Raw genomic sequence first — 14,132 nt, forward strand, 5'->3', positions numbered from 1 at the left:
TGAAATTAATGTATATATAAAGGTGAGGGAGACCACTAACAGCTGCTTGCAGATTTTGCATTGACTTTGGGTCTTTGGTATGAGACTTTGACTTCAAGTCGTCGTTGCTTTCACACACTGATGGGGAAATTGGGAAAAGTAAGTGATGTATAAATTATTCGATAGAGAAAGAGCACATGCTTTTGGTTTTGGTTTTGGAAGAAACTTTGACTTGCCAATTGTATAAATATTGTACTTTGAAAAAGATTATCAAAACGGGGATGTAGCTCAAATGGTAGAGCGCTCGCTTTGCATGCGAGAGGTACAGGGTTCGATCCCCTGCATCTCCACCGACATCAACTTTTTGCTTTTTAAATTAAGTTTTGGTGCTTTTGCAAAAAGCCCAAAAGAGAAAAAGACCACGCATTTAAAAATACCCAAACAAAACACAAAGGACATGTTTGCTTTTAAATTAAGTTTTTTGCTGCTTTTGCAAAAAGCCCAAATCACCTACCAAAACAAAAAGGACATGTTTGCATGAATGAACTGATTTACACACCATCTCTTCTGGCATGCTTCTTTATTTACAACGAAAAAAATGCTATAAAACAGTTCTTTTACATTCCCATTGCACTTATTCCTCGTGCCAGAAAAAGAAAAAAAGAAAACAGAAAATTACAATGGTAAATTTCAAGGTGTTAACGTAGTACATGTATCGATTCGAATCAAACTATTGTCGTAGCCACAATTTATAATCTGACCCTTTATCAACAAAAGTCTGCCAGCTCCCCTCCAAATGGTTTTCCTTTGAGGGGTTCCAATCAAAATGGCCAAGCTTCATTACTAGTGTATCACCTATCTGTGCAACATAACCTTCATTATTTGCATGGTATATCTTCACAGCGCTCCGGCAATGGATTCCGGCCCTTCTACGAGCCTCAATTAGCTCAGTTAGGATGTCATGAAGACCAAAGTCATATAAATGGTCATAGAAAATGACAGGCTGCAGTAGAGATAAGAAAATAAAGATTACAAAGTCAAATAGCAGCTGTTCATAAAATAATTCATGGTGGCAATTGGGTGATTGAGAGAACTCACAGTTCCAGGATGAGTCAAAATGTATGCATATCCCTGTGTAAGCTTATCTCGTGGGAATGGCCAGTGACCCTGAAATTAAAAGAAAGTTAGAAAGTTTATAAATCAAGTCTTAACTTAGATAAAAGCTGTTTAACAAAGATTCAACTGATGGAATCTAGCAGTTAAAGCCTGACTGTCCAGGCTCGATATAAGGTTTCAAAAATCAGTAACCAGCTCCTTGTGCCTCAGTGGTGGTATTTGCGTTCAGTGCTTGTGTGTACATGCAAGAGAGAGAGAGAGAGAGAGAGAGAGAGAGAGAGACCTGTGTTGATCCAGTGTCATGGTTCTCCAAAAATGTGACAGCACGTGAGGGCCACCATCCCAAAACTCCAGTTGGTTTACCCTGAGGATCTATTAACCTCCAATATTGGTTATGAAGAGCAGAGTGGAGTATTCCCTGCAAAAATGCAATACTAAGTATGTATTGGGCTAAATGTGCAGCCACTTGACATGAGTTTCACCATTAGGTAAATTATCAGGATATATTTTTTGCTTTTATTTATTGGAAAAAAGGACGTCAAGGTTTGGCAAGTAAACCCATATCCATTGTCAGGCTGTCTTTCACTTTTTCCACGTTGTCTGAGTGACATTGTTCTGGTGCATTTCATGAATGATAAACTATTCATTTCGGTTCAGTTCTATTCTCTTAGCCTTATCCTTTATGTAAGTGAGTCATACTAAAATTAGGATGTAGCAGATGCAGTATAGAAGGTACCTTTGTTGTGACATCAAATGCCGAGGAAGTACCGCCTGTGGCATTGATCCAATTGACAATTCTTTGCCGGTGAGCATCTGGAAAAATAGACGAGTTCACATTTTCATATCCATGCTAAGCAAAATGGTAAACATTTCATTGTTTCTGGCAACAAAGGAGTTTTACTAATTTAAAGAGGTGGAGGAGGAGGCAATGAGAGGATTAAAACACAGCCATGGATTAACGCTCTTGTGGCTATCTTCCCTGTTACTGTTCTATGTTATTGTTTCCTGGTGAATAAAAATGAATTATTCAGCAGATTTAGAATGGTTGCGGGTGTTTTCACCATTGACCAAAGATTAGTAACGAATGTCCCTAAAGATGGAACTATAGTTTGCTTTCATCCGCCTAATCATACAACAAGAAACAGAATTACAAATTTAATCTACAATCCACAAATTCTTACCTTGATTGTAACACAAATTTCCATTTTCATAAGCTAAACTGTCCCAATATTCTCCAATAGCAAATGCAGGAACCGAAGCTTCAATATATTCTTTTACAAAGGTACCGGAGAAGCCTCTGCGAACAACATAAAAGAGGTTTAATTGCCCACCATGGACTACAAGAGAAAAAAAGAGTCTGAACGTGTAAGAGCATTCACAAATTTTCAGACATCTGAACTTCGGATGAAATTAATGTACAAACAGAAGACACTAGCTCACAGTTGAATTGGCCTAAACATCAAATTGACATGTGCCTATAGTATTACATGGCACGTTCACCTAGAATAGTCAATATTTAAACTTAGGTTTAGTGCTCATAATGCTCTTTGGCTCTTTTAGCTCTTCTTCTTTTCCTTTGGTTCAAGAATTAAGTTGACTTTTTTCTCTCCAAAAATTCAAGTAAAAATCACAATGAAGTTAGAATAGACTGCATTTAAAGCATTTTCAAATTCTGGGACAATCTGCTGATACAGTAGCTACATCATGAAGCATATAAAATTTTGTGTGATACCGGCAAAGTTGGAATTGTTACAAAGAATGGATATAAGGGCGTCTGTTCATTACTAAATACCTACCACTAGAGCTCATCAATGACTATTGTATAAACAAACCAACTACTACCTAAGTCACAAGAGTGCACTAAGCTCCACACGGTCGCACACAATCTGCATTCTTTTCTTCAGGCTTATATACAAAATATCCTACTTGGAATATGAATACACACAGAACAGAAGAACAAATTTGGCCAACAAAAGATAAAGAAAGATATGTTAGAGACTGAGAAATAAGAAAATGCTTTGGGCCTTTGGCCCCTGTTCCACTCAAAGAAAAATAAAAACACCTTCACCTTACGAAGTCAAGGCGCCATCCATCAAAACCAATATCGTTTCGAAGCCAGTTTAACCACTCCTTTATATCGTTTCTCACGAAGTCCTTTGAATGATCAATATTGGGTGCTGCATGGAATATATCCCCTATGCACAGCATGAACAGCAGATAAGTTTGAGGGTAAGCTCTCTTCCAAAAATGGTAAAAATGATACTAGATTTTCTTCCTTTAATTCATCAAAGTTTGGGGGGAAAACAGAAAAATAAAATAAAATACCACTTGAAGGATTTCCACAGCCCTGAAAATTTGGATCATCACAAACAATTGCTTCAGGTCCCCAAGCAAGCTTCCCACCAAAAATGTTCCAAATGCCATTTGGACTCTGAAATCAGCAAGGATGAGTTTCATCAAGAGGAATGACAACAGCAAATATGACCAACCAAGTTTGCAACATGAAAACAGCTCCCAACAAAAAGGTGTTTCAAGAGAATTATCATAAAGGATCAATAGTTTACCTGTTTTTGAGCACATCTATGATTTAAGACAACATCTCCCAAGGCCTGTTCACAGGAAACACATATTACTAATGCAACACAGAATATTCACATATGATAATCAAACAAAAAAGAAAAGGAGCAGATATCCCTATAACATATGCACATCATTATTCAGAATTGGACCCTACTATCTGACTTTCCAAATATGAATTACTTTTTTTTGGAGCCTGTGACCAACGAAAGGCATTTTCTCAACAATTTTTACTTTCCTTGAAATAGAGAACAAACAAATAATACAGGAAATTATCATCAACCAAAAACCTTTAAATGATTTAAGAATTGACCTTCGATGGCCTAAGATTAAACCAGTCATATTAAAGATCACATACATACCAGAAGACCATGAGAATGCATTTCCTCAATGCAGTGTTTAAGTTCTTCCACAGAACCATATGATGAGTTCAAATTGTAAAGGTCAGAAGGCATATAACCTGCATACCATATCATATTGGGTCACAAATGCTATACAAAATTATTGCAGAGGCCCAAACTTAAGCAAATCATGTTTTAATGCTACTTAATATACTAATGCGAGTTCTATGTAGATATTTTCAGAGATAAACATACACACTAATGCAGGTAGAGTGTCGACTGTGAGTTCATACAAATACTTTGAAGAACACAACAGAAGAAAAAGAATTCAGCGCAGGTGATTGTTAGGAGTGCAAGATTGTTAATAACAACTAAACAATATGACTACCACCAAGCAAAATGATTATTTGCATCACAGGAATGTATCAAAAGATATTAATCTTGTTATATCTAACCATTATGAGAAGAAAGATAAGGATAAATCAAAATGGACATGGAGGAGATGAACCTTGAGGAGCAACAGATTCTGTTGGTGGTGGGAACCACACTGACGTTACCCCAATTTTAGATAAATCAGCAGCTTTAGGAGCTAAATCCAGGTACCACTGCTTTCTCCAGCTTTCCCAATTGAAGCCTTGAAACTTCAAAAGCAACAGTATAAGAGTCACTAGGTAACAATCCATGAATTGCATCTTTCTCTCGAGTAAAATAATCAAAGATAAACCTCTAGTTGATCACAGTTGAGAGAGAGAGAGAGAGAGAGGAGGGGAGGGAGAATAGGCATATTTTGATGACATTAAATCTGAACATCTAACTTGAGAAATAACAAATTTTAGCTTTGAGGGGCTATCTTCACTCAAAATAATGAGTATGTGGCAGGAGCAAAATCATCAGTTGGAAAGAACAGCCTCTTGAAAACCTCCAGAAACTGAAAAAATATACGTGGAGAAATTGGGGACACACATTTTATAATAGTACTTCTGCACACCGGAACTGAAGTTCAAAGATAGTCTTGCATAACAAATCTTTACTACTTCTGGGATGACATATTGATATTTCAAATAATGGGTATCAACATACATACCACAATCTCGCGCCCTGTTCCAGTTCCTGACTCTGCATTGAAGTCAATGCACAATTTCAAGTCAGATAACACTCTGTTTCAGACACATGCTTTCTCAGTAGCATGAAGCAATTTTGAGAATACAAGAAAACTGACCTAAGTTTGTTTGTTCTGGTGTCTTCTGCCATTGTATGGTCTTCCCTTGAAGAACATGCTCTAGGGCTTTCCGTTTCTTCTCTATTGTTTCCTTCTCAATCACATGCTCAATAAGTATATCACCCTCCTTTGGCTTTTCCTGAGCTATAGACCATACTTCATTAGGCTTGGGCAAGTCCAAAGATCTGAACTTTGAGCTCAACGCTTCAGCTACATCAATCTTTCTTGGTGGAAACCTGGGACGGATAGTACGAATTTTCCTCGCCATCCATTGAGGTATCTCTCTGCGAGGGCCATCACTTAAAAGTTTCCATTTCTGTGAATCATCATCTGTCAAGAGGTCTATTCGTCCACCATTAACAACATAAATGGAATCTTCATCCCCTTCACCTAGTGGTCTTTCCTTACATAATATTGATTCTGCCATTTCTGCTCTCTGTCTCCACATCTTTGTAGTAGCTTCAGATGCCTTCAATGATCTCTGCAGTGCTTCGCATCTTCTCAAGTAGGCATCATCTTTGGAATGCGCCATTTCTTTGGCAGCTCCAATAGCGTCCCTAATGCTTTGCAACTCAGCCTTAAAAGCCTTTGAAGAATTCTTCTTTCTTTCTGATGAATCTTTCTTCATTTTTTCTATCAAAGACATAATTTCCTCTTCTTTCTGGAGAGTGTTTTTCTTGCTCGACTCCTGAAATTCAAGCAGTGCTTTCTCAGCATCCTTAGCTCGGAGCTCAAATGCATTTGCATGTGCATGGGCCTTTTCCAACTCCAACTTCAACCTATCAACGTCACTTCTTGTAAGCAGTAACTGAGATTCTAAATCATTTACGACACCCTGTAACATAATATTTTTTGACTGGATGGAAGCAAGCTCATCCAGTGGATTCATACCTTTAGTAAATTCTGATACTGCTTTTGTTGCATGCTCGCCAGCTTTTTCTGCTACATCCAGTGCCTTCTCTATGGCATATTTTGATTGTTCAACAATTGACAATATACTCCCTTCAGTCACATCCCTAATTTGCTTTTCCATCTCATAAGCTGCTTCAGCAGCTGCAGTTTCTGCAGCTGAAACCCTTAACTGAGCATCTTCTAGAATGTGAGATGTGGCCTGCTGAAAAGCAATTTCTGCTAACTTTTCTACTTGCACTGCAAGTTCAACAGCATCATTTTTTGCAAGGACTAACTTAGATTCCAAGCTGAACTTCTCTTCAACTGATTCCTGCAGCTTCTGATCGAACAAAGACTTGGCTGCCTCAACTTCTGCAATAGCCAGTTCCTTTTCATGCAATATGGTAGCAATATATTCCTGTTGTTTAGCTTCCGAACAGGCCAATTTTTCAAGCAATTGATCTCTCTCTTTCTCAATGGCTTCTTGTCTAGCTTGGGCCTCAGAAAGAGCTTTTCTAGCGGTCATTAATTCATCTTCTTCTATGTTCAACACTTCATTTCTTCCTGAAGTTTCAACCACATCTGCAAAAGTGTCACCGGAATCATCCTGCCATAGAAATCAAAAGACAAAAAGTCACATGCCTCCAATGCTTGGTACTTTCCGGTTACTCCATTAGCTTCATATAAAACTAAAAGTTAAAACTACTGATAAAAGCTGTGATTACTAGTATGCAGAGAAATATATCATCATTCCTTCAGCATGAAGAGATATACCATGCTTGAAAAAATTCTTGTTCTTGATTTACATAGCCAATGAGGTTTGCAGAAAGGGTTCCTGCAAGATTTCCATTTTGGTCATGATAAAAACTTAAACTTCAAATAACAGGCAATAGTTTCCACAACATATAAAAGAAAGTAGTACAAGGTTACCAAGCAAAGTACAAAAAGAAAATAGAAATTCACAGGAGCAGTCGCGAGATATTACACACTTTTTTCTTTTCGAAGCAGTTCTAAAGATAGGAGGACGCCGCCCCAGGCATAAATTCTTATCATACTTCCAATGTGAACCTGAATAAGCAGTGGGACAGTGGTGAATGATCCCAACTGCCATGTCAGGCAATGAAATGCTACCCATCTCTTCCTGTAAGGAAATCAAAATTTTGATTTGTAATAAGATATTAGGCAGGCACACCAAAATTTAAAACAAATAAAAGAGTTTCTTTGACCCAAAATCTATATGATTCAAGTTTCACAATATCTCAATGAAACATAACATCAACAATTCAAGCAATGTTACCCAGAAACCCAAATTCATCAAACAACATAGTATTTACAAGCATACATGCATGTACACATTAATGATCCATTTCTCTTTGAGATTCCTAATAAATCATATGTATACGTATATATTATATTTAGATAGGAAATGATTAAAAAAATGTGTAGATATCTGACCTGATGCAAATGCTGAAGCTTAATCTGAAACAAGCTGAAGAGACCCCATGATTTGGCTTGTTCGTGAAAGAGAGAGAGAGGAAGAAAGAAAGAAAAGTGGGGAATTCTGTGGTGTGGATTTGAACGCGAGACAGAGCAGAGAAATAGGAGATGTTAAATGTAATGGCGCGGGGACTGAGGGTGGCATTTATATGCCGTGGAAGTGGCAATGCAAAACGGCTTTCACTCGAGCTTGGGATTGGGACTATAATATTATTTGACCGCAATTTTAATTGACTTAAATGCCCCTAATTTTATGTACACCACACCACTGTGATAATATCTCCTTTTTTTATGAAAGGAAATTAAATAATAAGAGAGTGAGAGTTGTTTAATTTTAAATTTGTTGGTCCTAAGCCTTTTTAAGAAAGACAAGAACCTTATGGAAGCAGTACCCCTTGATGGGCAGTTCAGTCATTTTAACGGCTTAGTTTGCGCTCACGGGTTGTCAGTGTCACACACACTCCACACAGGCCCACCTGTAAAAGGAAACTCACTTTTCCCAAATCTGACTCTTTTGCTTTTCAAACTCAGAGAAAGTGATGGATGTATCTGAATTATTGTTGCAAACAAACTCAAATCAAACGTTAACTTTTAGTCCGATTATCTTTTGTTCATACTTTCAAGTTTCAACCACTGCTTGTATCTCATGGAAAATTATATAAAATTAATTATTATTTTTTATACCAGTGATTTGGGGAATGGAGATTAGACGAGTAATCTGCAAACCAAAGCTCTTTTTTACTGAACTAAATCTCGTTGGCAAAAAGTTACATAAATTAATAAATAAAAGTTTAAGTGATAAAAGTCCAGATCATCAAATAATAGTTTGATTGCATGATGGTATCCTTAGATAAATTGAAAACTTAATAAAAGAAATAAGGGTTGGTTGCCTACCATTCGAGAAAATCCTACTAGAATTTCCGTTCACAAGTATCAAGAAATCTCCTTTTTTTTAAAAATAGTACCAAAAATTTTGGCGAACAAATCAATAATTTTTTTAGTAACACATCTTTGATGTGATATCTTACATTACATATGTATGGCAGCAGGTTTGAAGACCAAATTAGGGTTTAACTTTATAGTCATCTGTCTTGGCTCAGAAGATAAAGATGATGGAAGAAGGATCGAACCACGCGGAAAAATACAAGCAAACTTCGATAAAACATAAAATTACCAAGGAATATAAGATAAATCATGCAATTGTGCATGGAGCGGATCCATGATGAATGAATATTACTCTCAAGAGTCCAGACCACGATCACGTATAAAGAGGTAAAGCCTGTTCTATTTGCTACAACCATAGTGTGCCATGGACTGAAAATTAGCTCTGAAACTATATATCTCCGGCTCCGGCCATGAGACAACCGAGCACCTAAACCCTTGTTCAAACCTCCCCTAGATGCAAACTTAGACTGCCCTATTCGCACCACCATTTCCAGAAGATCATGAGAAATGTGGAGAGAGCTTTGAGGATGTTCCCAGCTATGCAACTTCCATCTTCAAATCACTCTTCTGCTTATAGCTGAAAACAAAGGCAAAAGTACAGATATTATAATCGAGCAGGAAACTAAAGCCAAATACAATGAGACAGAATCTTTGAGCTTTTAATGCCACATGTGAATACAGTAGAAAGTAGGATCATCAAATCAAAACAAACTTTTAAAATAAAGCTCATCCGTGTAGGTATGCACCCAGATGAACATAGATATAAAAGTGTCTTGTTCCACTGATGAGTTAAGTTACTCTTATCCAAGATTGAGTTATAGCGAAGACAACATTCAAAAGAATCTATTTCACTTGAAGGTTTTAAAGGTCAACTAAAGTTTCTAAATAACCTATAAACTTTAACTTTTTACCTCTCACAGCACAGAAGCCCCAGAAGTCATGCAAAGCTTTGAATCTGCCCCACCACTAAGCACAGTATCACCTCTCCACCAGTCAGCACATAGTGCCTGAGTTACAGCAAAGATCACCATATTATCAAAAATTTGAATTTCTTTAGAATAATGAAGAAATGATAAAGGTTAGAAAGAAAGAATAATGTTATACCTTGTCTTTGTGCGCATCAATGACAAATAAGGGCCACTGCAAGAGAAAATAATATTATTAAGTACCAGATTTATTTAAAGGTCACGTCGGGCAGCACTCATGAACCATTGTTAGATAGCAAAACAAGGAGAAGGCATTACAGCAGTTCTCAAATCCCACAGCATAACTTTTCCATCATGAGATGCAGAAATTAAATGAAACCAAGACTTCTCATGCCACTTGCATGCCGTAATCCAAGAAGTGTGAGATGAGAATTGATAGACAGGAGCAGAAGTTCCTAGAAAAAAAAATTATGTTAGATGTTTGTGCGGTTGAGTTTGTGTCCGTGTGCGTGTGAAACAGAGAGAGAACAAAGCACTTAGCTCATCTAACAGACCTGGTTTACGAGGATCCCATATCTTAAGAATAGGGTCAGAACCACCAGCAGCAACAAGAGCGGAACTTTCACCTCCAATATCAAGACAGTTGAGGGCTTTACCACAGAACTGTATGGCAAGAGAAAGTTACCGTTTAAACTTTCAAGAAATCTGAGAAAGGAAATGCAAGGACTTTGTTCTGTAGCATGTGATAGGTATTCGATGCCACATACAAGCATGGTTACGGAAAAAGACTTCAGACAACAGAGAGGTAAGAAAAAATCTATTTGCACTTACTATGTTCAATGAGTCTTTGCCTGTCTCGGCATTCCACCTTCTAATAGAGTGGTCCCACGATGCAGAATATATTGTTTCACGCTCCGGCCACTTTACAGAAGATACACATTGTGTGTGGCCCACTAGAGAAGAAACAGCCTCCCCCTAAACAGGAAAACCAAACAATGATGATTGATGCAATAATCTTTTAAATCTTTCTAAAGAGGAAACACTTCATGTATTTCTAGCTAAACTCTCCAAAAAAAAAAAAAAAATCAATATGCAGCTAGGCATCCCCTTCAAGGGAATGAATTAAATTCTGTTTGTTACATAGACATCCCCTTCAAATGAATTGATCTGTCCATTACCTTTACATATTGCATCAAAATACTGTTTTGCATTAACAGGAACAAATGTAAATAACAGGTATAATTAAAGAAACCATCAATAATTCAGTAATGGAAAACTTCCAGTTGAGAACAAAGTGTTATGTTCTAATGCCATTTGTGTGTACTCGAAGTTGTATAAACAGTGTACGCCCGGAGTTAAATATTTAAGAAGCCTCTCCCACATAGTCAATTGAATGTCACCCCAAAAATTATTAAACCCTATATATAAATTTATAAATACATATAAAATACCTCCGACTGAGATTCCTTAGCTTGAGCAGTGGTTTTTCTCTTCTTTGTTGATACAGTGTCACCTTCTGAAACTGGCTCATTTGTCTGCCACAAATTGATTGTGCAATCCCAAGAGCCTGAACAGATCTAAGTATATGTAACCAAAAAATAAAGAAGAGGTGAGTGATAAACTTGACGTCAGAGCCCAATCTCACATACACTGCTATGTAACCGAAAAATAAAGAAGAGGTGAGTAGACAAGACCATGTTTCCAGAGGTCTGAGCAGCAACACTTTGAACAGATGCTCTATGTCCACGCAAAATTTTGAATGCACTTATCTTCAAAGGATTTCTTCTGGTATCTTCTGCATTGAACTTCCCCCAAAAAAATGAATAAAAATATTAGTGAACGCGTAAGACTACCATTATAAAAAATAAAATAAAAAAGTATGCACATCCAATTACCTTCCACAGTCTAAGTGTCCGGTCTTTCGAAGCAGTAGCTACGGTAACACTATCTGCACCTGCATAAAAATAAAAAAATAAATAACTGCTCAAGCAATGGCGACGAGACCTAAAGAGTTTTGGAAATTGAATTACAGATACTTATGGCTACCTTCTGGATTGATTATGCTAACAGAAGAAACAGGTTCACTGTGTCCTTCCAGTATGTGTGTACATACACCAGCAGCTTTCCATACCCTAAAAGAAGATCAAAATCAAGAGAGTAAACATCAAGCTTCCTTATTATGGGTATATCAAGAATTATTTGATATACACACAAGAAATCCCAATGTACAGAAAAAATAACAAAACTTCTTAGTAAAATTACCTTCCTAAACCATCATAGCACCCTGTCAAAAAAAACCTGCCACAGAACACAAGTTACAGACATTTTAGAATTTAAGATAATGTTTTCAGAGATAACTTCATCTCTATTGCACCATGAAGCAAAAGATGCAAACGCATCTAATAAATAACAAACATACTGAGAAATGACAATTGAAGGTTTCCTCTGAAGAGATTTGGAGTTGGGGATCAAAATTCCCCAGCTCAAATAAATTAATCTCACATCAAATTTTCTTAATGACAGATATATTATCACTTACATACTGCACCTACCAACATGTGATCAAGAAATTTAATTTGAAGGTATAACCCAAGCCATGCAGGACAAGAGTTTATGACAAGAAAAACTTGGGAGCACTTAAAAATGACTTCTGTGAAGAAATGAAGAACACATCACAATATGTTATGTGCATACCTGGGACTAGAACCATCAACTGCACTGACCCAGTCATCATGTAACGAAGGTTCTTCTTCTTTGCGTGGAACTACAGCCCGTATGTATTCAATTTCCAATATTGTTTCCTGTAATAGTCGTAAACCTACAGTTAGCTATCAAATAAAGACGGTGGAAAAACTTTTCTCAAATCAGCTCGTTAAAGCAACATATGCAACTCTAGACTCATTCCACTCTAGTTTTAGAAAGAAGGACCTTCCGACTTGACACCAAATTTAAAATGGACCAAAAATAAATCTCAGTTCCAGAACATCGCATCAAATCAATTTTGCAGATTTGTGATACCCAAAAACATAATTGTAAAACTCATACTATGTGGCTTGATGGAGTAATTTACCCAATTAGCTCAACTCTTGTTGGTTCTTAAGATAAATTAAATAACGTACCCCATTCTCTCTCTTCGCACTCCTCTTTTTTACTTCCCATTTTGCTTACATAGTATTTTATCAGAAAATACACCTAAACAGAACATAGGGTACACACTTCCTACAATCATCGCAAATTGAATCAGAAAGGGGAGATAAGTACCGCAGAAATGCCCTTGGCAAGAAGGAAGTTTTCAAGCGACATCCGAACCAGCTCGCCATTGATAAGAAAATCAAAAGGCTCCACTTCCCAATCAGGATTCTCTAATCACAATTACCAATGAGCATTAAAACACATTTTTTGTTATAAAAAATTCCAAATAAGCATAGCAAGCAACCAACAAACTTACAACACTAAAGTAAAATCCTTTTCCCCTCAGTTTCTAAGCAGCCAAACAGAGTATCAATGGATAAAAGGAAAACTTTACGTGTGAATATGTTAGAGCTTACCTGTTTGGATAAGATTGTTAACGACGCTGGATAGGCCAAATCGGGTGAAATTGGAGGCGACGGAAATGGAGGAATTTGGAACTTTGAAAGGACGGTCGAGCTTCGTGATGAAGCGCACATGGACCAACCTCGACGCGTCTCCTGAATTTCCGTCCGTGTCCATCTCTTGTTTCTCTGAGTGAAAGAGAAGGACGAGAGAGAGGTGCTAGCAGGGTTTAAGATTCAAGGGATGGAAGGAACTAGGGTTTAGTAACTGAAAGAAAGAAGTCGCGTACCAAACGCACCGTTTTGGATTTATGGTCCACTACAACCTATGGTAGTTCTTTTGTTTTTTTTTTTTAAGCAATAAGATTTGATAATTATAAGGGTGACATTTTAGACCGAAAAATAGCAAAAACTAACCAACAATTTACCGCAATTACGGGGAACCAAACCGCATTTGCGATTGCGGTTGTAGTATTTAATTTTCAAAACTTGAGGTTACCGCAAACTGTGACTATATTTTTTTATAAAAAAATTGCATTTTGTAGATAGCATTGATGCTCAAACAACACAACGGGGTCCTTCAAATCCACTAACCACCACCAACACTTGAGTTTGTAACTTTAGTTTGTAACATTGGTGCATTGCATTTTCTTTTTGGTTTGTAACTTTAATTAACTTTGACTCGGATTTTTCCTTTGAGTTATAACTTTAATTCATTTTGTATTGCATTTTCCTTTTGGTTTATAACTTTAAAGGATTTGGAATTGGAATGCTTGAGAAGTTGAGGTTGTGAATGCTTGAGAAGTTTAACTTTAATTGGAATGCTTTGAATTTTAACTTTAATTTTCTTTAGGTTGTGAATACTTGAGAAGTTGAGGAGGTTGTGAATTTTTATTTTTGGGTTAAAGTATGCTTGAACTCAAAAGGTTTCAAAAGAAGCATCAAAATTAGGCCTAAAATGTGGAAGATTGGATTTTTATGACACAAAAAGAACTTGTGATTTTAAACCGCTAATTTACGGTAATCGACTGCTTTTTGCGGTTTATCGCATTGCGGTAAACCACAAAAAGCTGTCGGTTTGCGGTTTCAAAAATCACCATACCACAAA

The 14,132-nt window shown here is 36.9% G+C and overlaps 2 protein-coding genes and 1 non-coding gene across 5 annotated transcripts; 1 reads left to right on the forward strand and 2 right to left on the reverse strand.

Moving 5' to 3' along the window:
* The first annotated feature begins 256 nt into the window (after nt 1-256).
* TRNAA-UGC (transfer RNA alanine (anticodon UGC)) lies at nt 257-329 on the forward strand. The gene has a single exon. It is a non-coding gene; the product is annotated as a tRNA-Ala (tRNA).
* Nucleotides 330-517: 188 nt separating this feature from the next.
* LOC103330100 (uncharacterized) lies at nt 518-7,789 on the reverse strand. 3 transcript variants are annotated; one of them, XM_008232651.2, is made up of 15 exons: nt 7,579-7,789; nt 7,113-7,264; nt 6,898-6,958; nt 5,233-6,730; nt 5,098-5,129; nt 4,522-4,654; nt 4,035-4,132; nt 3,660-3,704; nt 3,421-3,526; nt 3,164-3,290; nt 2,277-2,392; nt 1,832-1,908; nt 1,379-1,513; nt 1,078-1,146; nt 518-982 (listed from the first exon to the last, which is right to left on the reverse strand). In XM_008232651.2, exons 2-15 carry the CDS (start codon nt 7,256-7,258, stop codon nt 710-712), a joined length of 2,916 nt encoding a protein of 971 aa, XP_008230873.2. In that variant the 5' UTR covers nt 7,259-7,264; nt 7,579-7,789; the 3' UTR covers nt 518-709. The 3 variants fall into 3 exon arrangements, with proteins under 3 accessions (XP_008230873.2, XP_088906852.1, XP_088906853.1); XM_089050726.1 differs by lacking the exons at nt 6,898-6,958; nt 7,579-7,789 and having other exon boundaries at nt 7,113-7,240; XM_089050727.1 differs by lacking the exons at nt 518-982; nt 1,078-1,146; nt 1,379-1,513; nt 1,832-1,908 and adding an exon at nt 1,964-2,100.
* A 971-nt stretch (nt 7,790-8,760) lies between these two features.
* LOC103330101 (Transducin/WD40 repeat-like superfamily protein) lies at nt 8,761-13,310 on the reverse strand. Its single transcript, XM_089050857.1, has 14 exons — nt 13,040-13,310; nt 12,753-12,853; nt 12,186-12,292; nt 11,754-11,789; nt 11,538-11,623; nt 11,387-11,445; nt 11,186-11,296; nt 10,943-11,068; nt 10,323-10,466; nt 10,046-10,154; nt 9,810-9,946; nt 9,670-9,705; nt 9,477-9,572; nt 8,761-9,142 (listed from the first exon to the last, which is right to left on the reverse strand). The coding sequence occupies exons 1-13, from the start codon at nt 13,200-13,202 to the stop codon at nt 9,480-9,482; spliced, it is 1,308 nt and encodes a 435-aa protein (XP_088906983.1). The 5' UTR covers nt 13,203-13,310; the 3' UTR covers nt 8,761-9,142; nt 9,477-9,479.
* Nucleotides 13,311-14,132: the final 822 nt, after the last annotated feature.

Source organism: Prunus mume, linkage group LG4 (assembly GCF_029339155.1).
Source record: "Prunus mume cultivar Tortuosa linkage group LG4, ASM2933915v1, whole genome shotgun sequence".
Taxonomy (NCBI): domain Eukaryota; kingdom Viridiplantae; phylum Streptophyta; class Magnoliopsida; order Rosales; family Rosaceae; genus Prunus; species Prunus mume.

Excerpts from the sequence above, each read along its gene's own strand:
- LOC103330101 (XM_089050857.1), bottom strand. The coding sequence starts at position 13,202 with ATGGACACGGACGGAAATTCAGGAGACGCGTCGAGGTTGGTCCATGTG. Across the intron at positions 11,446-11,537 it reads TAGCATAATCAATCCAGAAG|GTGCAGATAGTGTTACCGTA; the intron begins GTAGCCATAAGT and ends ATTTTTATGCAG. Across the intron at positions 9,573-9,669 it reads TTGATGCGCACAAAGACAAG|GCACTATGTGCTGACTGGTG; the intron begins GTATAACATTAT and ends GCTGTAACTCAG.
- LOC103330100 (XM_008232651.2), bottom strand. The coding sequence starts at position 7,258 with ATGGGTAGCATTTCATTGCCTGACATGGCAGTTGGGATCATTCACCAC. Across the intron at positions 5,130-5,232 it reads ACCAGAACAAACAAACTTAG|AGTCAGGAACTGGAACAGGG; the intron begins GTCAGTTTTCTT and ends ACTTCAATGCAG. Across the intron at positions 3,291-3,420 it reads CTGTGGAAATCCTTCAAGTG|GGGATATATTCCATGCAGCA; the intron begins GTATTTTATTTT and ends TGCTGTGCATAG.